The following is a 22,242-nucleotide window of genomic DNA, read 5'->3' as shown; positions in this document are numbered from 1 at the left end:
ACGGCTATAAATAGGCTGGGTAATTTCCCATCATGGGCAACAGAGTCTAAAACGACTTAAGTTATGTGAATTGGTATTCCAGTAGGTATACCTAAATGATTGTTTTTAAAGCACAATTTCCCTTTAACAGTTTAACCGCAAGTCTTCTGTAGTACTTAAGTGTAATTAGGTAGATGTTCCAAAGCCCTTTTATATTACGGTAGTTAATCGGCAGACAGGTGAAGATCGATGGTGTAGATCTATGCGTGTCCCTACGCGTGTATCATAATAAAATGATCGTGCCTTGACGATGACATTGCCTTGGCAACTAGCAGGCACTGCATCTTCAAATAGTGCTTGCGTAATTTGTGTTTGTTGCCATGTGTAAAAGCCTTATTAAGGTTTTGAGGGTGTTTGTTTGTTCAGATGTGAAAATATGATAGTTTCTATCGGTTAAATGAAACGTACATATTAGGCAATTACTGCGTTAAAAATTATTGCGATGCTGCATTTGACTATTGACAAGTGATTTTGGATTTCACGGGCCTATAAATCCCGGTCTTTTGATAGTCTTGCGTGGGGATACAGATCTAACACTTTGGAGAGCTTTAATGTCATGATTCATTATATGATTATTATTACCCATTAATTAAATTAAAGTTCATTCGGTTCGCAATATATTTTACTCGACTAAATATTACACTTAATCTTGGTTAATTAAATAATTACAGGCAAAAGCTGTACACAAGTCAGACCTCTGACCACAGGAATCCCCGATATCGTAATCTCCGCGAGATTGCGAAAACAATTAATGTTATTTGTATTAAACAAATAGCTTAAAGCGTTATCAATGTTATGACTCAATCTGTATTGATTCGTTATTATTGGAATCACCTTTTCACTGCTCACTTTCATTTTAACTATCCACTTAAGAATAATTAATCTGATGATTACAAACACTCTAAATATAATTATAGGTATGATGATTCATCACACAATATTATTTATAGTATTTAGACAAGTAAACAAATATACCATGGAAATTTGATACCATGTGTTGATTTAGCTTATCTCTTACCGTTTCAGATTTCCAGGTAATGCCCATCTGTCATATCCGTATTTCTTAACCTAATTTTATATAAATATTCTTCGAAAACAATTTACATGTTATTTTTATAAACTTCAATGCTTCCTTTATTAGGTAGGTATTACCTATCTAAATAGCATCGGCCTCTTTCATAGGCACTTACTTAGTAGGCATCTATTATATTGGATTCGATTGTTACTCGATTATTGCGACTTCCGAGAAAGTTCATTCACTTCTGTGGCAAGTGAGAAAAATGCTGTTGACTACTGCCAAGTGTAATGAAAATTAAAGGCCTAAACTGATATAGACGATGTTATATTTAAAAAAGGATCATGTATTATTTTAACTGGCTATCTTGAATTTACATACATACATATAATCACGCCTATTTCCCGGAGGGGTAGGCAGAGACCACGGATTTCCACTTGCTACGATCCTGACATACCTCTTTCGCTTCCTTCACTTTCATAACATTCCTCATACACGCTCGTCGGTTTAGGGTGTTCTTGACCTGGCCTTTCTTCAGGATTTCCCCGATCTGATTAGATGATTGAATTTGACGATATTAAACGAAAGCACGGGTTTACCTATGTACTTAATAAAATCTTTATGAAAATCTTGATCTTCTTTTATCTGTCTGCTCTTATGAATGGAGCTTTGTCGTCTGCACATGTACATTGATAAAAAGTAAAATGACTGTTCTGTGTATCAATACCTATTCATAAAAGGAGATTGTACAAAATCACGTATTAAATATCAATTGAAATAGTGACATCAGAAACGAACACATGAACCGTTGTATTAGATGGAATCATTATGAGCAAGTATGATTCGGTGGAAACCTACAACACGCAATGACACAGCGTCGAAAAAATATCGTACGATGTGTCGTCATCCGATGACGCGCCGCGACGGGGTGGGTACGCAGATGATTAATTTATCTTGATACGATATTTTTAACACCTGTCTCGACTTAATCAATTGCAATCGGAAATACTATCGTATTTCCAGTAATTACTGCTGATATGGCCTATCAGCGAACTACTACGCTTTTAAAAACGCCGATTTGTTTTGTTTATATCTCAGGTACCTAAACATTGGCACACATGTAAATTCCCACTACTCTAGTAAGCAATAGTTTTATAGAACACTACTTACCTACTTTTTAAAGTCATTTGTCCACTATCGCAGCAAAATATTCACCTCAAGAGTTATGGCGGCGCGTTTACAATTATTCTGATTTCTGATTTTAAACGTTACTTATTTATGAAAACCCCAATGAGTTAACCCTTTCCCGCATACAAAGCCATAATTACATTCAACTTTATTTACAGCTATTAAAGTTCAAATTTAAGTAAATATATTTTATAACATGAAATAACGGATTAAGAAATTTTACATAATTAGTCAATGCTGACGAGTAACTAACAATGCATGTCAGTGGTTAAAAACCGCATAAGAACTACATGAATTCCTAAAATTCCAATTAACACATACGGTGGTCCCCGATGTAATTTTTATTACAAGCTTTATAGGTTCCATTACTTCATCAGACTGCTTTTAGGATTTCGTACAAAGGGAAAAAATGGAACCTATATAGGATCACTCGTCTATGTCCGTCCATCTGTCATAACCAATTTCTTTCAAAACTAATACTGGACCAATGGGGTTGAAATTTACCTACACGTACACAGTACACATTATGTATGTCTGTGACCTAAATACAGAAGTGTAACGTCAATAAATATATTATATACAAGGGGGGTAAATTACGATGATGTACGGAACCCTTAGGATCTTAGTCCGACTAGCACATGCCGCTGTTTTTAATTTAGGATATTGGTAGCAATAGAGCATAGGTATAGCAACAACGATATGGCCATCAGCAGGAATTTACCCTTTACCTACACGCCAACTACCTACAGTCAATAAGCATATTGATTCGGTTTCATCAATCAAGGCAGAAATGCCAATGACAATAACGCTAGATGTATTTATTGACCTTCAGTCAATTGAACAAAATTTGACATACGTCATTTTCTACTTATGTCACGCCTCTATGTCCTAGATCATTCTTCTAGTACCTTCTTTTCGGGAGTTCTCTAGAAATCGCTTGTAATGAGCTTAGGAGTATGTCGATGAACTTACACATTTACTACCAACGTTTTCGTAGCGCTACGCTCATAGCCGATCCCAGCGTTTTCCCGCTTTGTAGAGAAAAGCTACTACGAACAGAGAACCCGCCGAGCGGGTTCCCGGCACTCAATGTGTTAAGAATAGGAATCATTTCACTTGTACTGTTTGCGTGCCAGTTTTGAGGTTTTTACAGGTGAAGGAGAGAGGCTAAAATCAACGCTTTGCACCAAGCGCGAGACCGTGAGGGCAAAAGGGAGCCCCTTAGAATCTAGAACTTGTAAGTAGATGATATTTAAATCCTTCTTTATTAGTACATTTACACTCCTTTGGGACACCGGGTGTCATGAGATATATATATAGCCGTGTGCAACCTTTAGTTTAATTTTGTCCAAGGATTTTTATTCGTTCGCATGGTTTCCTTTCTTGAACGAAAGGGAGTTCATATTTTCTCGTTACATTATGTGAGCTCCATAACCACTCACATGCTTTTGGCAACTGTAGTTGTCAGCTGTCACACTTATTAAAAAAAAAAATAGAGGTCACTGAAAAATATCAATCATGTGACTGGATAATACAATTTCTAGGTTCGTTTTCACATCTGCTTTCTGGTAAATACCTATATTTTAAAAATATTAAAAACTATAATCCGTTTTATGTGTGATTTATTTGTTCATGTTATTTTATTACATGTCTCAATTTCATATCGAGCTAGTCGAGACTGTATTGAAGTTCATTGTTTTCAATTTTCCATAAAACTCACGCATCATGGAAAAACAACAGATGTACCTACGAGAAAAACACCTGCGCATGTTTGCACATGCCTGATTATGGCGCTATTCTGTTGTAATTGGTAATACACCACAATAAAGTCTAATTTAGCTTGGCAAGGTGTGATATGTCACATAATTCACACCATGATTACCATGAACTTCCGTTGCGTTTAAGGAATGTGTGTATGTTGTATTATCTGCGGAATATTTTATTATCCGTGAATCCTTGCTATTTTCGTAGAAACGCCGCTACTGAGTTCAGCTTTGTTATAAAGTTGTTTGTATTTAAGGTTTGAACTAATGGTAAAGAAAGTATTTTTTTAATCTTTATTTTGTGACTGCAAAGAGAGATAAAATTATACGTATTGAAATTTTGGCTATTTCTTTTTTTTTTAGCAGGAATGAATCTTCGTATGCTTCGCCGGCCCTAAATTGTTCCCAAGTTCAATAACACTTGGCGTTGTCTTAGAAACCACCAACATATACGTAAAGTATCCGTGACAGTAAACCGCTGACGCGCTGTTTTCCCAAAATTACTAAAAATCAAGTTATAGTATCCAAAATAATAATTGGAGTCAATTATTACTTTGGAATCGGTCACTTAGGTTTCAATACAGTGACAAGAAAAACAAACGGCGTCTATAATCTAAACGAAGGAAAAAAACTACTATTAAATAAACATTAATTATCTTACCAAGAACATAAAATAACATAGTAGGGATATAATAAAATATGGTGTGTCCACCCACCTGGGTATACCTACTAGGTTTTAGACACATATATGGTTAAGTACTTACTCATGTACAAAACTGTTGGATCCTATTCGCTCTATAAACGAATTGTATATATACCTAGCTACCCACAGAAATATAGGTAGGTATCTATATTATGCTTAAAAATTAAATTATGAAATTGTCATGTTTCGTTAGCATGACATATTAAACTCATGTACCTATAGGTAGGTAATAAAAAACACGTCTGTTGAAAAAGAAGAGTTTGATCAAAGTTATTCTATCATCATTATTATGTTATCAATTCGTTGACGTAAAATAGCATGATCCCCTAAACAGATTATAAAGAAATCATCAGCAATAACAACATGATTGTCCAATTTTTTAATAGGTAGTTCTCATAAAGTTGCCTAGGTACTTCTGAGACTACCATAATAAGTACTTATGTAAATGCACCGCAAGAGCCGATACGTTGCAATTTTAAAAACTTTGCGTTTATCTTTTATTACAGGTCACTTAAACTCAGATGTATTTAGTTTTAATTTACCATAGAATTGATTTAAGAATTTTGATAAGTATCGAAAGATCCCCTTGTTCTCAGAGTTTCTGTCAATTAACCAGCAACTGGCTCTTTGTTATTTATACATACTACCATTATGTTACGTAAGTATAGCTGTTGGTTAAGGTTGTAATAAACCATTAACAATGAATTCATTACGGTCTTCAAGTGCCCACCATCTCGTCCCTCCAGCATCTTTGTTGAAGTCTGCCGCGACGCTGTTCTAGTTTTTACGAACTTTACGATTAGCTAGCCTTCTTTTTTCATAACTTGTTTTGCCCATAGTGCATCTAGCAGTCCTACGCTATCAAGATTACGTCGGCTTTTTTGAGCTCTAAGAGATGGAATTCCTAATACAGATCGCCAGTTTAAGTAGTCAGGACAGGATAGACTTCTTTTGATACTTTAGCAAGAATGAAAAGAGAAAAGTTTTGTAACTTTTTCTGTGTCGAGTTAGCTGTCAAACACAATATAAGTACATACGCTCAATTCAAGCTCAAAGCGAATTAAAAATTCGTACCTACGTCCGAAAAATCGTCTTGACGTTGACTTGCTATTCAAGCATTTCAGTTCTTTTTCAGTCACTCTAAATAATAATAAAAAAAAACAATTTTAAGTTTAAACCCTTGGAACTCTAGGGGTTAATAAACATTAAAATTATACTCACTATCTTCGACGCACATCTGGTCGTCGGGCAGCAAGCGCAGCCCGTTGGGGCAAGCGCAGGAGACGCGCGGCGAGTGCGGGCCTATCCGCGGCGCCGGCAGGCACAGGTGCGAGCAGTGTCCGTTCACCGCCGCGCAGTGGTTCACGCCATCTGGCTGCCGGTACGGGTGGTACACGTGGATCACCATCGGGTTTTGGAGCTGGAAATATATGATTTCTTAGAGTTGCCGACAAGCTAAAGAAAAACAGGGAATAGATTGACATCCCATGAAATGATAATGATGATGTCCTCCCAGACGTATCCGTCGACGGCGACATCCTGACAAATTAAAAAGGGTCTTAACTATTACGTGCATGGGCGCGAGCGTGGCTCGCAAATCCAAATTTGGTCTTGAAAGTGCGGCAACACAAAACACAGTAAAGCTGCCCAGACGCGTTGTATTTGTAGTTGTAGGAGGGTTTGGGCCGAGTTTTTCGGAGCTGGCGTTTGGCGTCAAGATCTTCAAGTCGGGTGTGTTCGAAGTTATCAAGACCCGTATTGACAGCAGTTCGCCAATCCGATCTCCGAGATGCAAGCTCCTCCCACGACTCGCATGATATGCCGGTGGCCAAAAGGTGGCGTTTTAAGACATCCCTGTAGCGTAGGTACTGCCCACCAGCCTTGCGTTTACCTGAGGCTAGCTCAGAGTAAAATACTGCTTTGGGCAGTCTCGATGGTGCCATACGTACAAGGTGTCCACACCAACGCAATTGGGCTTTTATGAGCAGACATGATATGAACATAACACATTGAAAACCATCATATAGATCACTATCAAGTGACAATCTATAGAGCCAGAGACAGGACGTAAGAAGGTCTAAAGGTCCAACGCCACACAAAAATGCAGCAAATAAATTTATGTTGGACAAAGATGTAGCGTTTCTGACGAAGACTGTTTAAATCGAGCAATGTAGATATATAATAAATGAATTGGCCATTGGGAATAATAAATGTCAAGTAATATATAGATACACTGAGAGAAAAATCATCACCAGGAATTAATAAACAGTTCTGTGCTGGGGGAAAAAATGAAGTTTTAGTAGTAATCATGGAAGTTTCACTATTTCTGTAAAATTTATTTATTTCTACAAACAGCTCAGTAATACTAAATCTAATTTCAGCAAACAGACTTTAGTAAATGGAGCATTAAACAAAGTTCAGTATTTGTTACAATCCATTTTTATTACTACTAAAATTCTCCGATTTTTACTAGTACAGTTTGTGATTTTTGGAAAAAAGCATCTGTGATTTCAAGTTATGATTTTAGTAAACGTCTCACTTACATAGTTTTGTAATATCTAAAAAACGAGTTCGCGGGAATAACACTACCCCATTTAAAATAACAATTCAGTTGTTACTATAGCGACATTACAAAGTTTACTGGTATTTAGTAGATAGACTTGTTGTGTTTATGTTCATTGTTGTACCAATCACTAAACGAGTTTTGTAATACCAACACAGCCAAACGAATGTTAGTGATTTTAGTAAAATGTACTACTTGTTACGTTCATTTGGTTAGAGTTAGTATTGTGTCGGATGTCGGGCGGGCGTGTCTCGTGTCTTCTTTGTTTAAAACATACTTAAGTTAAATAATAAATTTAGGATATATTGTGGGCCATGGACATATTAACCCGCGACCTACTGTGTAGTTGGGGTCTACAGGAATATATTGTTCTGCAACTTCGAGCTAGCTGTTGTTATTCTAGTGATAATGACATCATAGGTAAATCTAAACTGTTTGCAATTCCAACCTCCCTAGCACAGGTGCGCCGCGAGAGCATGTTGCGCGCGTAATAACTACTAGTCTCTTTCTGACTGTATGAATAAGAAAGGAATGGGTAGAATATCTCGACAGGCTTTTATAGTGCCTCTTTAGTACAGAGATATACTACCAAATGCTTTTTTATTCATACAGACAGAAATAGAGACGGGTAGCTACCACGCGCGCGACATGCTCTCGCGGCGCCCGTTTGCTAGGGGCGGAGGAATTGTAAACAGTTTAGTTTTTGCCTGTGACGTCATTATCTCTAGAATAACAACAGCTAGCTTGGAATCGCAGTACAGTTTAGTAAAACCTATGGCGTCATCGTCTCCGATATTGCTAAAGCACGCTTAGAATTACAAAACGGTTAGTTTTCACCCATGACGTCATCACCTCCGATATTGCTAAAGCACCTCTCGGAATAACAAAACCAAATTTCTGAAATTACTCTAGCATACTTCAAATTACAAATATAGAAGTTGTATTTCCTACTAAATGGAAATTGCAAAAGTCAATTTGTTCCTATTAGTTGACTCTCCTTGTCCCCGGATTAAGTTTTATTTTTGTAATTCTAAGTGTGTTTTTGTTAGTTTTTTGTCTCAGTGTAAAATAAACTTATAAGTGTTGAATAATAATGAATAGAATCAGGCGTTACTTTGCGGAAATCCATATCGATTAATACCAAAATCTTTGCTTATCCGCGAAAAGATAACGTGCTAGTCAATCAGTGCTAACCCTATACCGATACGATTGTTAATGGTAATTATAAGTGCCACTAACAATTTATAATCGTTGTCCGATTTACGAGAACTTCTCCAGCCCGTCATGTACCGCAAAGTAGCAATGCTATTTTCTAATAGCGTACAAACATGGTCAGTAAGAAGCTTTCACTTTTCCTTTGCTGTTGCAATGCATTTTATATGGGATAGATATCTATCTATCCCTATTTACACTTTGAGCTGTGGCAAAAAGTCGAACTAGGAATATAGGTACTTATAAATATAATGATTACCAACCCCGGATTTAACATAAAAATTTTAGGTGCGGCCAACAAGACGGTGCTTGTATTTATTAAAAAAAACTATGTCCCCTCTAGTGTCACAAAGGTGGTTTTAAAAGGCGAAAAATGTAAATCCCTATAACTATTTTTTTCGTCAAGTTGTAGGCTCGATGAAGAGAAGCGACGTATTATGCAAGTTGTCCAAGTCGGCCCAGTAGAAAAAAGGAATTTCTCGAACTACATAATACGTCGCTTCTCTTCATTTTGTCACCTTCGAAGTTTAGAAGTTTGGCTCCACAGTTCATGTGTATGTTTAAAAAGCGAACGAAATGAACGTGACTCGAACTTGGTGATGGAGAACGGATGACAAAGCACGTTAAGTTTTGAGACCTGACCCTACAGTTCATGCGTACTTACGCATCAGGTCTCAGAGTCAGGTACGACTTCGTACAAAAAGCGAACTTACAGTGTGCGTAGAAGTGATAGCCTCAATATCCTTTCCGTTGAACTTGTTGGCGCGGTACACAGCGGCCTTGTCCCAGTCGGTCCAGTACACCCAGTCCTCGAACGTGGTGATGGAGAAGGGGTGGCGCAGCACGTCGGTAGAGTACAGCACCACACGCCGCGCGCTGCCGTCGTAGTTGCAAGACGAGATTGTGCTCATTTTTGCGTCAACCTGTGGAAATGTATAAAATGTTAATTGGTTTTAAATTGTCTTCTATCTTGTTTTAGTCACGCTGTCGATAATCATCGATTATCAATGTGAAAAAACCTCGCGTGATTTGTGCACAAGCCCTAACTGCCTTTTTGGTATGTATCCACCCACGTGTCTTGTTTACGTCCTTCTCATGATATTGTCAATGTCATGTGGCTAAAATATATTATCTTGCTCAGGCTAGAATCTATAGTTTTATTACTACTGGCATTAAGTTCGACTTTAGTACACTTTGGCCCCACTCCGTCCAGTACATCTTGTGTCCATCGGAATACTTACCCAGTACACGCGTTTCCGTACAAGATCCAAGGTAAGTCCGTTGGGCCACTTGACGTCGTAGGACACGATGGTCTGCCGGTGCGAGCCGTCCATGCCGGCGCGTTCGATCTTGGGCACCTGGCCCCAGTCCGTCCAGTACATCCACCTGTATCCAATTATTGTTATTACAATAAACTTTGGCACCATAATGGCCCTACAAAAGAAGTAGGTATGTATCTTGATTACAACCATTACCTATAGCTTTACCACGAGTTATAGTTCGTTTTTTTAGCATTAGAAAGAAGGTAAGCGATCTTGACATGTCTTTTAATTGAAAAACGCTTTTTAAAAATCAGTAACTATTACTTATGAAAGCAGAAGAATATAAATGATCGTATTAGATTCATAATTGTTACATATTTGCCGTGCCTTATTTTTAAAACGTGTTTTTCAATTAAAAGACATGTCATGATTGTTTACCTTTTTTCTAATCCTAAAAAAACGAACTATAGTCACTAACATATTTGCTAACGTCTGCTACTATAAGGCTACTAGGTACCTATACGATATTTGATGTGACATTTTTTTGTAAAGGTCCTCGGTCAATACTAAAACTAAATGCACAATTTCTAATTCTAGATTATACGAAAGACGTACGTAAACACAGAAACAAGGCAGCAAAAACTAACCAAATCAATAACCGGTTGAAAACATTTGGTATAAATTTTCCGCCACTATTTTATAAATAAATGAACAGTGTAATAAAAATAAATAACAGCCGTCTGGGCTACGTCTGCTTACTTAATAATATTTACATTATAATATTTCAACTGCACTGATTTCGTAATGCCGCATAAGACACCGATCAATCATGCAACGGGTATTGACATAATCTTTGTTTTATTCCGATAAAATGTTGCGAAATAAGCTGCGGGTGAGCATTATCACTTTTACCAATGTTGCCTATAGTCGTAAACCTCTTATCAACCCCAAAGGAGTTAAGAGGCTTGCAACTTTATGTGTTGATGCCTAATGTTGTAAGTCGTAATGTGCTTGACATAGAGTTATGACTTATGAGGTATGCGATTTTAGGTTAGGTATATTAATTATTGCTAATATAGATTTATACCGGCTGTGGCCTGTAATACGAGCAAAAAATTAAACTGTACTCCTCATACTGACCAACATTTCTTCAGCACCTTTTAAAAATAACTTGTGATTTGATTTTTAATACACTTTGAAGTTTATTATAACTATTATAAGACGCAATGTATTGCGAATTTTGTTATGTTTAAGGCGTGACAAGCAACGTCAATCACAATGATATGGCGTGGCGATGGCATCCATTGAAGATAATATTTATTTTGTATCAAAAATAGGGAGTCAAAATACTTCACAATTTTTAAAAGTTGTTGAACAAAAGTGTCACCGTTTGAGGAGTACAATCTATGTTTTAATTATTTGCTCGTGTTACAGGCCACACCCGGTATAGTGGTATTTCTTTATATTTAATAACTGAAAACGTAAATGTATTTATACCTAATTAGTTATTTGAATATTGTATCGTATGTGTCTTTAAATGTTTATATTTTAAATAACTAACAAGATGTAAAGCGTGTATTTAGTTCTAAGTTAAGCACATTTATTTTTGCTGCGATTGTTAACAGGTTAATAAAGATGTTACTGTTTATTAAATATAATTTCCTTAGTTCAGCTTTCGTTGGCCAGACCATTTTCGTTGGCCATTAGACCAGTAGGTACCAGTTACACTCGGATTTTATTAGGCGCCCCCCATGTAATGTAAGAGTACCTAAGCATTCTGCTTCTAATAATAACCACGGAAATGAAACGCAATTACAAAATACCGATATCAATGACTTCGCGCCGCAGGACTCTTAAAGCATGAGCTCGTTTACTTAGCACGTGTAGTATTTATCAAGTATGTATTTTAGCAACATGTATCTTTCATCAGTACCAATACTCACCCATCGAGAGGATTAAGCGCGATTGCCCTAGGCTCTTCAAGCCTGTCCCTAATCAGAATCTTCCTCATGTTGCCCTGCAGGTCCGACAGCTCGATGTGGTTCTTGCCAGTGTCCGTCCAGTACAGATGATTGTAGATCCAGTCGACGGCCAAACCGTCGGAGGTGATCAGCTGATCTCCGATGACGACGGTGCGTTGGCTGCCCTCGTCTATCGGCGCTCTGAAATTATGTCATCAAGGTGAGTACTTAGGTTTGCTGTACTCTATTTTAGGTTTGCTAGATGATAAGGCCACGGTTGCAAATAACTAGAAGTTCGCCCCGAAGTGAGAACTCGCGGTTCGCCAAAAAGATCAATTGACTGCAGTGCTACTTAGGCCCACTTGCACCATCCCAATAACCCGGGGATAAGCGGTTAAACCGTTAACCTAGTGTCATATTGTACTGGTAACCATGGCAACTCCAGGTTTAACCGGTTAACCCCGGGTTAGTGGAATGGTGTAAGTGGGTCTTAGTCGTCAAAGCAAAGGATCGAAAACCACATGCGATTTATTGCAAGATCTGTGGAGCCCTTAATTGATAAATTTAAGTCACCATAGAGATTAAAATAAACTGTATCTGTGGTAAGCCGTAATCTTTCTTGGCAAATGTCAAATACATATTATTATTATGTTTATTTTATTTCTCCTTTATCTTGCTATTTATTAAAATCTTAAATTAAAAAACAATATTATAAATGTGTAAACCGAGTACTTTCATTTGATACCAAACTCGACCATACTTTCTTGCAGTTAAAATGACCAGAACAGTAAGACCCCTCACAAATAGCTTTTTAGCATTTTAAGCTCTTCTAGCTCAATAACCTCTTAATCGAGCCTGCTCCAAATTTAATGACTAAAATATAATGCCCACAACTATACGTTCACCCAATTTAATTTAAATTAGATCAAATTTACTTAAGTTATTGTGTATCAAACTATCCTCTGATAGTTCAGCTTAAAAACATCGAAATGCCGGGACGTGACCCTAGCCAGCCGTGTTTTCCAAGTTGAATGTAAGAACTTCACTTCGCTTCGCTCGTTCGTTCGAATATAGAGTCCTTGTTAAATTTATACGCTTGGGAATCTTCGGCTAAGGATTACACACTACTTGTAAAATAAACAGACCACTACGAATATTCGTGACACAGGAGAATTTGAAACGACCGTAGTGTGTCTGCGAAGAATGCACCGAGGAATTTCGACGTAAAAGGCATGGTTGTTTTTTGCATCTGACTACGACAATTACGTTTAGGTATGACAAAATTGTTATGTACCTAATGATACAACTCTGTCATAATAATTACGAAGTATTTCGCGATCGTAAAGTTATGTAAACATTTAAATCCGTCATACGCTGCTTATCTCGGACCTAAGTCCCTTAATCGCGCGCTGTTCGTGACCTTAACCCAGACGGCTTCTAACGTCATTCGAAATGTGTAATAACTGGTTTGTGCAATTATCTTAGCGAAGGTCGTCTGCGACAGATAAACAACACAGCCTTTACCCGTCAAACTACAATTAGATTTAAAGTAATCTTAACCTTGTGACCGCTTGCATAAATTGCGTATGGAAAGCCGTGCCTTTAAATTTTGGTTCTAAAAAAATATTCTGCAAATATGTTTCCGTTTTTTTTAATTGCGCTAGTCCATATCTATGTAGCTTATCTAAAAAAAAACAAGTAGGTAACTTACTATCGCGTGGCACATTTTTTGGGAACCTGGCGGTCCAAGAGTTAATTTAAACGCGCCTCCGTAAAAGTTTGCAAATCGGATCCCAATAAAAAAACAGCCCTTATCTACTTCTAAACTTTTAATTCAAGAATTAGAATAGGTATGTTTAGTGAGACTTTGAAGATAGGTGTGCTTTAACCTTCTTAATTAAATTGGCTACCGCTTCTCTCGCAAAAAAAAGTAGTCATAAAAACAAAATACAACGGTAGACAAGTGTATCATTTACGATTGCAGGATTTACGAACGTCGGTTCATTGGCTTTTAGTATTTAGTAGACTGAACTATATTCATACTCACTTGTATATCTTTTCATCGTTGACGTCGCTCCAGAAGATCATTCCAGTCCTGAACACGTAATCCAGCGCTGTAGCCGATTTGGTATCGTTCACGATAGCGACCATCTCATGATGGTCTAAGCTGATCTTGCGAATGTCAAACCGCCTGGCGAACAGCAGAGACGGGTGGCCTTCCGTGGCCTTACAACGGGTCCTGTCTCGAGGGTCTCGCGCGTACCCGGAGTGACATTCACACTTAAAGGTACCCTTCTCGTTGATGCACATTTGGGAGCATGAGCCAGGGTCAGCGCACTCGTCGATATCTGTAACGAAGTCATGTGTTTAAGGTAGTAGGTAGGAGGTAAGGTCGGTTTAACATATTATCCAAACGTATTTTATAATGGTCGTTTTCATAATAGAAAATGTTCGAAGAGATAGTTCTGATCTGGAAACTCTCATCAATTTTTAGTAAGTGGTTGGGCAACAGCAGCAATTGTAGCTTACTTAGGTCGTCAATGCACATGATGTCGATTATTAAAAAGCGTTTTCCTTATATTTCGTAGTAGGTTCAAGTTCAATAAATAAAAAGTAGATATCATAATCCGAAACACACCTCTGGATGGACCCTGTGTACACATTTAATGATAAACGTATTGCGCATAACAACGCGTGGAATTACCCGATACACGTGTAGCGAAAATTTATTGATCAACTCAACACATTCATAATTGTCGAAACATTTCATAGTTTCGTTCCAAGTGGCACGAGTAATGAAAAGTTTATTAATCAAAAGTTGTAGTTCTGTTTTGTCGTGATATTCTGTTATGTATTTGACACGTCGTGTTGATTTGACCAATGAAATGGAATTTAACAACGGTTAATCCTACTTCCCACGATTATTTTGATGAACTCTCCATTTCACATCTATAAGCTTACCCAACCTTAAACTAAAAGGTACTATCTTATCTCTACGAAAGTTGTTAAGATATCTGTTATAAAGTTCACGTGTTGTTACGCCAAAATCTTAAAATTGACTTCAAATGGCTGGTACCAATATACATCGTTGTGTTGCTGCGGATAGGACGGCATGAAGGTCCTCTGGATGACAACAAATAGTATAATGACAAAAACAAACCTTCACAAGTCCTGTTGTCAATGAGCTTGTACCCCTTGTCGCAGTCACAGTAGTAGCCAACAGGCGTGTCGACGCACTTCTGCGTGCAACCCCCGTTGTTTTTGGCGCACTCGTTCTCCCCGCACCGGTCTCTGGGCTCGTCCTCGAAGTTGAGATAGTCTGGTTTCTTGTCGCAAACTTTGGAGAGACCTTTGGCATGCCTTGACCAACAAATATAAAAAAGAAACGAACCTTCACAAGTCCTGTTGTCAATGAGCTTGTACCCCTTGTCGCAGTCACAGTAGTAGCCAACAGGCGTGTCGACGCACTTCTGCGTGCAACCCCCGTTGTTCTTGGCGCACTCGTCCTCCCCGCACCGGTCTCTGGGCTCGTCCTCGAAGTTGGGACAGTCTGGTTTGTTGTCGCAAACTTTGGAGAGAGGTATGCACATGCCTCCGCCGCAGTCGAACTCCGTTTTCTTGTCGCATACGGTTTTTGGTTTTGCTGGAAAGGTAAAGTTTTGTTTTAAAACACATGTACAATATTGGTTCGCGGGAACTTCTTATTTTATCGAGTTAAAAAAAACTTCTTATACAAACGACGTAAGTACCGCAAAGATACGCCCTTTTGATTGTATGGCTTTTTGTATTGTAGGTATAAAGGAACGGAACCCTCCACTATGCGTGGTCCGACACGCACTTGGCCAGTTTTTGTCCAAAGGACAAAATCAAATCGAATTTTGAACTATAATGGAAATGGAAAAAAAGGTTCGAAATTCGAAACTGTAAAAATGACTCAGGGTCTTAGGAGGTAAGTACATAATTATAACTACAACAACAATACCTCAGGTATTATGAACCTACAATGTTCAAAATTCAAACAAGCTAATTGGTTTAGTCATTAATAAATCAACCTCATTTAATTAAGCAACGAAAACACGTTAAACTCAGTCAACTCCTCAATACAGACAATGCGTTAATCAAATTCAGTGAGCGACGTTAAATCAACCGAGTTGCATTTACAGCGGTGTTCAGCTTGTTTAATTTACGAATTAAAAGGGAAATTTAGTGAAGAGGGTATTTCAATTAAATATATATCAAGTAGACTTTTGGAACTTCCGAGTTGTCCTTCTGTGTAGTGTTTTCAAATTAATTAATAAACTTCTAATTGCATATCTTGATCAAACTAACAGCAGCGAAAACAGTAAGATTTCCTCGGTATATATACATATAATTATGTATTATGTCCAGACCCTCAGGAGGTCTATGGATTAGTTATGTGTAAGTAATCTTTCGAATATCAATCATTTCAAATAGTAAAACTTGACAGCTCACTGTAATATTTCGTTAAAATTAACGAGCTAAGTCTAGTAGCACCCCCGAGTCTCCTGACCATTATCAGATATGCAAATGAACTTCAAACTTAGGGCGATAAATTTACAGCCTCATCGATAACATATACATAGTAGGTATATGACAAAAGGTGCTGAAGGCTTTTCAAGAAGCGACCATTGAACGAATCGCAGGCATAAAATCTACCTGTGTGTAAATTATATACCTACTACCTACGTAAATCATAACAATAACCCCTTTAACTGATAGTTTATAAGGTGGTGGTTAGCTGGTAAAAGGGAGCTCAGTGAACGATTAAACAGCTAAACTTTCAACCATACCGTAGTCAACCGCAATTACTTTCACGAACAGATTATATTAAGTTAATATATTGGGCCTAGACTTTACTAACAGACACGTTAATGACGAACGCATCTTTAATAAGATTTCGACTGTCCATGAACCAATCGCAATATCTGAAACGGCCAAGGATTGTGCTTTTATGGCACAATATTAAAATGACAGAAAGAGAGATACTCACTGCAATTTAACTCATCACTGTCATCTGGACAATCTTTCTGGCCATTGCAGTACAGCGCGCCTGGAATGCAGCTAAGATCCTTGCACTGGAACTGGTCGAGTCTACATGTAACGTTTCCCCGGCACACTTCTGGGGCTTCATCCCCGCCGTCGGGGCAGTCGTGGTCGCCGTCACAAACCCACGCCTTGTGCACGCACGTGATACGGTCACGGCACTCGAACTCCGTAGATATACATGGCGATGTCACTTTAGGAGGCGTTGCGCAACCCTGTAATTAAAAAAATTAACACTATAGCAACTAAATGACGAAAATAATCACACGACGAGTAAAGCTATTGCTTTTCAGTTGCACACTGAAGTTTATTATAAAACGGCTTACAGGAATCCGGTCTTATGGAGCCAAAGTAAAAGCCACAAAGGCTTTCAGTTCGCTATAGAACTTTGCAAAAGTTATGCTTTTACTCTTATTTTCAGAGATTAAAGCTCTAAAATACCCCGTCCCCGTCCCCGTCGCTGTGTCAAAGCTGAGATGTAATTCCCTAGTTTACAGGAGAATGGCAACCGCCTATGCGACTGGCAGGTTGACGTTCACCCAGTCACTTCCCATACAGCACGCAACATTTAACGGCACGTATTTATTTAACACTCACCGTCTCATCACTTCCGTCCGGACAGTCGATGTCACCGTCGCAGTGCCACCTCGCCGAGATGCAGTGGCCGTCCTTGCAGGAGAAGTGCGTGTGCGGCTGGCAGGTCGGAGCCGGGCACTTCACCTCGTCGCTGCTGTCGCCGCAGTCATCGTCGCCGTCGCAAACCCATCGCTGTTGGATACACTTCCCGTTTCCGCACGTAAACTCGTCCGAACGACATGTTTCATCTGCACATTTAACCGTTGGTTACAAACTATTCAAAGCAAAAAAATGTATACTTACCTACCATTGTTTCGTCTCTCTGCTAGACTTAATAATAAAATAGGAGTATTGAAAAATTAGACTTATATCGACCGGGATATGGACCGTGATTACCTTTTGTATTGTTTTCGAGCTCCTGATATTTCGATGCAGTTACATGCATCTTTTTCACGGGTATACCCGTACGGGGATATAAGCCTAGTTGGCACTAACCGTGAATCATTCAAAACTGCTAATATTGCAAAATTTAACAAAATTCAAGCATCAGCCTGAGCAAACTGCACATTTCTCTTTATGCTTAGGTAAGCGCCCTAATTAGTACTTATCATCATCATCAACACTAAGAAAAAAGTCGAAAGATAAACTTTTCACTAAAAGTCATCCGTATTTTATTAAAAATATGTATGGTATAAAACTGACGCGAGACGTTACAAAATTACATTTAATGTTTCCAACGTCAAATTTAATCGTAAAATTCTAACTAAGTCTGGTAATTTTATAGTCGGGGTCGTAATTCTCACAGCGTACATTTCTTTTCTGTTGAAAAATTGTCCCCACTCGTCTTTGATAAGGACTCTACATTTAATTAAATTCCTCTGGAGGGCGGACTAATGTAGGTAATAGTTAGATGCCGTTCCTCTTAAGCGCGGTAATTAGCTTTTTTAGATCCTCTAAGCAAAAGACACTCAGGGGATTAGTTTTGAAGTTAATATGGGAAATAATCAGATAAATATTGATTCAGGAGCTCCGTGAATCATGTTAGCTTAGGCATAACAAGTAAAAAAGTAGGACGTCATAACCATAGCGATCTTGTTGAGGGCGGAAGAATATCCTGCGGTTAAAGCGCACGCAACGTCATCGCTCACGATTTTGGGTGGGTTCGGGGAGGGTAGATAAGAATTTATAGACGGATGAGCCGGGCGTTGATAGAATACAGAATGTTTGGCCAGGCGAGGGTTCCAATGATTGATTGATACAGCCAGCGCCAAAGAGGAATAGTTAAACATCGACCCCGCGTCGCCGAGTAATAGAGTAAACATTATTTTCTTTTCTCTACCAAGACACTGATTAAAGTTCCAAGAAAGATGTTCTTTTATACCTAGAATCCTTAGGTAAAGTAATACAAAACATCTCGTTAAAAGTACGTTTCAAACAAGGCAGCGATGTGCACTTTGCTCCAACTGTATGATGAAATGTGAAGATAATGTAATTAGGAACTGCGTCGTGCAATTTTCGTATCTAAGTTCATAAGCCAATCATACCTGATAATAAACTAGACCAAGGACCAATGACGTGGTATGTTTTGATGCTTTGCATTCCATAAGTTTTGCGATAATATTGATAAGTGACGAACAATATAGGCATGTTCATGATAAAACAGTATAGCGAAGCGTGACGAACTTTCGGAGTGAGGCACATGTTTTTTTGTGTGTTCTCTTTCCTTTTAATAATATGCCTTTGGAATCCATGGACATGTGATCTAACGGACGCTTAGCTACTGTTACTCCCTTAGAGCATTTAATAACTGGAGTCGCCTTTTTGTATGGACTGACGTTTATCTGACATGGCTATTTGACGTGCCACTCCCCCGCAAAAATCGACGGACCGTTTTGTACAGAAAATGTCAGTCTCCAGTTACTAAATGCTCTAAGGTTACGCCTTTAATATACTGACATTATAAACCGCAAAACGAAGCGAAATTCTGCCTACGCAGACAAAACTCCGCAGTCGTTCCGCAATTTAGAGCATCGGTGTACCAAAGGTATTTATAATGATGATAACCCTTACTGCATGCTTTTTCGTCGGATCCATCAGAACAGTCCGGGTTGTCGTCGCACATCCACGTGAGCGGAACGCACTCGCCAGGCTTACCCCGGCAAGTGAACTGCTCCGTGCCGCATACCGCCACATCTGCCGACCCAATTCATGCACATGCTAAATACCTCTGATGCAAATGGACATCGAAAATAAAATGTAAATGCAATTTTTTATATCAAATCCAATTAGTCTGCGCCGAAACCACTGAACTGTCGAATGCAGAACACGTTTTGGCAGTTTTTCATTAGTTACTAGTTTTCCGTTTGATCCATATTATTTCCTGTAGGTGTGGTCTGACCAAATAAAGGAAGCCACCGCCTCTTCCAAGCTACATCAAGTAGTGAGGGCTACTTTGGACCGCAACCGATGGAGACAGATTGTTTATTTGAGGGGTTCCAGTGACCACGATCCTCAGTAATGAGGGACCGACCAGAGAGAGGTGTGGTCTGAAATTCCCGTTTTCAAATTTCAAAACAAGTCATTTTACACATTTTTTTTTTCAGGACTACGATAGAGTCTCACCTTCATCTTACATGTTCTGAAATTAGCTTAAAGGCTATGATAACATTTATTATTGCATCAGTCTCCGAAATACCTAGTTACATAAAATAACTCTTAATTATTGTATATATCTTTGTTCGAGAATCCCTTCATTCTTGCATACCTATGAATTTACAATTGATTGATGATAATAACACCTTAAAATAGTTCAGTCTTATATTTATTGTATTTAAACGCGTTTTCATGCTATCTTAGCGTGATGCTTTCCTCCGGTGAAGCATGCCCAGTGTCGTCCCATGCTCCGGATAGTCCGGATGAGGCATGCCCTTACCACAGCTGTGCTCGTCGGAGCCATCGGGGCAATCCGCCTGGTCGTCGCATTGCCAAGCTCCGGGTATGCAGTGCCCGGTGGCACACACAAATCTGTGTTCCGGACAAGATCGTTGAGAAGCTGTACGTAAAAAAAAACAATGACCAAACGATCCGTCACAAGAAGGTGTTTTTATAGTAACGTGACGAGCAAAAATTGTTGGTCGTGGAAACCAAATTCCGTGAAGAATACATTTTTGATTAAGTATTTTAACGGGCAAGTTCAAAACGTCAATCAATGAGAAAATGACATAGCTTATTTTAATCTGCTAGTTAATTTGTTTGATTGAGCTTCATTGCAGTCTATGAACTTTATCTTAATCTATAAAATTCATTATAACATTTAAAAACCTTAACCCTCGAGTCCTTTAAAATTTTAATCGTGTACAATGCGACGCAATAATAAATGTTAATACATTAATCTGTTGTGAAACACTGCGTAGTTGGATAATTAATCAAAATGGCTTAACATTAATTATTAAGGAGTAATTATTCTGTCTGTACTCAGCCCTTTTGCGTCGTATTTGCTAATAAAATAGGAAAACTTTGTCAACAAGTTTCACTTTGCCGAGTTCAAAGCATACCTAAAGTTTTCTTTAAACTTTCGTCATAATTTTAACAAATTACGCAGCGTTTCATTTGGAAGATGTTAATTAAGGAATGCCTTGAATTTATAAATAAAATGCTGAGGTACATCTATCTACAACTAGCCTAAAAGTACGCAGGTAGGTATTTCTGTACAAAAACAACATTACGTGTGTAGTCCCATCCCCGCGCTCTAACCACAGGTCCAAAACATTGCGTGTCTCTGTCAAATAAAAAAGGTTTTCCATTTTGTGGCCCCGACTTATACTGGCTCCAAGTGTATAAAGCAGGAGTGTGGGACCGGTCGCATCCCACTCACAATAAAATAAAACCTCGCAAAACTTTTACAGGCTTTTTATACCCATTGTTACTCTTTGAAAAAGACACGGAATTAAAAGCTTGCCTAACACCATTAAGTAGACATTACCACTTTTTTTTTTCATTCTATTTGCTATCACCTAGGTAGAGTTTACCAAAATATATTCTAGTAGTAATGCACTATCTAGCTAAAAAAATTACTACAATGAACGAATTTTATGTTAGTGAAATGTACGTACCTAAGTTTTATTTGCGTTTTGACTTAAAGATTTATTTTGAAAGTTGAGAATATTCCTTAAATTAATAAGCGTATAAAGCATCAAAGAAATAACTGACCGTCTAAATTATGTAAGTAATTGTGTTTTTATTGAGTGTTTAAGTTCGTTTCGTTTCGTTTCGTTTCATCAGGTACAAAAATGTTTCAGTACTTTTAAACTTGATTTGCTTTCATTAACGGGAATTTATAGAGCCAACTTGGTTATTTATTGAAATAACAGTTTTTGATGAAAAAATATTGTCGACAGTACTTCAGACAGTCATTTACCTACGTCACAAGTCATCATCAAGGCGGTTTGAACTAGCCTCCACATCATGAAGTTGCGTTGTATTTAAGATTGAAAGTTATTTACATGACGGCTATGTGTGCTAAATTTCAACTCAAACGTATTAATTTTTATATTTAAAGGAATGTTTACAAAAACAACATAAGTGACATTTTTGGCGGATTCGAGTTATTGGTATCATAGTGTTCGTTTAAAAAGGAACTACAGGTGATACACAAAATATTTTCCAAAATGTATCTCTAAAATGTACACATGACTACATTTCTTTTACAGAATCAAATTGAAATTAGTACATAGATCCACGTAATAATAACGTAAAAGAATAAGATAATTTTCCAAATAAATTTGTTTAATTTTCGCACAAAAGAAACATTCGGATCGGTAAATCGATGTATAAATTGATATTTTACCGCGGCCATATAACTAGACAGATATTAAAGAATCAGGGTGGGTAGGTATA

At 38.0% G+C, this 22,242-nt stretch overlaps 1 protein-coding gene and 1 long non-coding RNA gene across 2 annotated transcripts in view; one reads left to right on the top strand and one right to left on the bottom strand.

The window, feature by feature from the left end:
* LOC134790058 (uncharacterized) overlaps positions 1 to 22,242 on the top strand; it is a 444,063-nt gene that overhangs the window by 134,760 nt on the left and 287,061 nt on the right. The window lies entirely within an intron of this gene.
* LOC134790055 (very low-density lipoprotein receptor) overlaps positions 1 to 22,242 on the bottom strand; it is a 261,962-nt gene that overhangs the window by 8,269 nt on the left and 231,451 nt on the right. The window contains exons 4-13 of the mRNA XM_063760812.1: positions 20,279 to 20,398; positions 19,417 to 19,539; positions 17,368 to 17,594; positions 16,718 to 16,985; positions 15,098 to 15,349; positions 13,754 to 14,054; positions 11,689 to 11,907; positions 9,725 to 9,869; positions 9,197 to 9,406; positions 5,930 to 6,128 (exon numbers count right to left, since the gene is read on the bottom strand). Coding sequence (XP_063616882.1) covers positions 5,930 to 6,128; positions 9,197 to 9,406; positions 9,725 to 9,869; positions 11,689 to 11,907; positions 13,754 to 14,054; positions 15,098 to 15,349; positions 16,718 to 16,985; positions 17,368 to 17,594; positions 19,417 to 19,539; positions 20,279 to 20,398 — 2,064 coding nt within the window. The remainder of the gene's footprint in view (positions 1 to 5,929; positions 6,129 to 9,196; positions 9,407 to 9,724; positions 9,870 to 11,688; positions 11,908 to 13,753; positions 14,055 to 15,097; positions 15,350 to 16,717; positions 16,986 to 17,367; positions 17,595 to 19,416; positions 19,540 to 20,278; positions 20,399 to 22,242) is intronic.

The sequence above is a fragment of the Cydia splendana genome, chromosome 4 (assembly GCF_910591565.1).
Source record: "Cydia splendana chromosome 4, ilCydSple1.2, whole genome shotgun sequence".
NCBI lineage: Eukaryota > Metazoa > Arthropoda > Insecta > Lepidoptera > Tortricidae > Cydia > Cydia splendana.
Note: the sequence above shows the minus strand (reverse complement) of the source record. Positions and strands in the feature narration are given on the sequence as shown.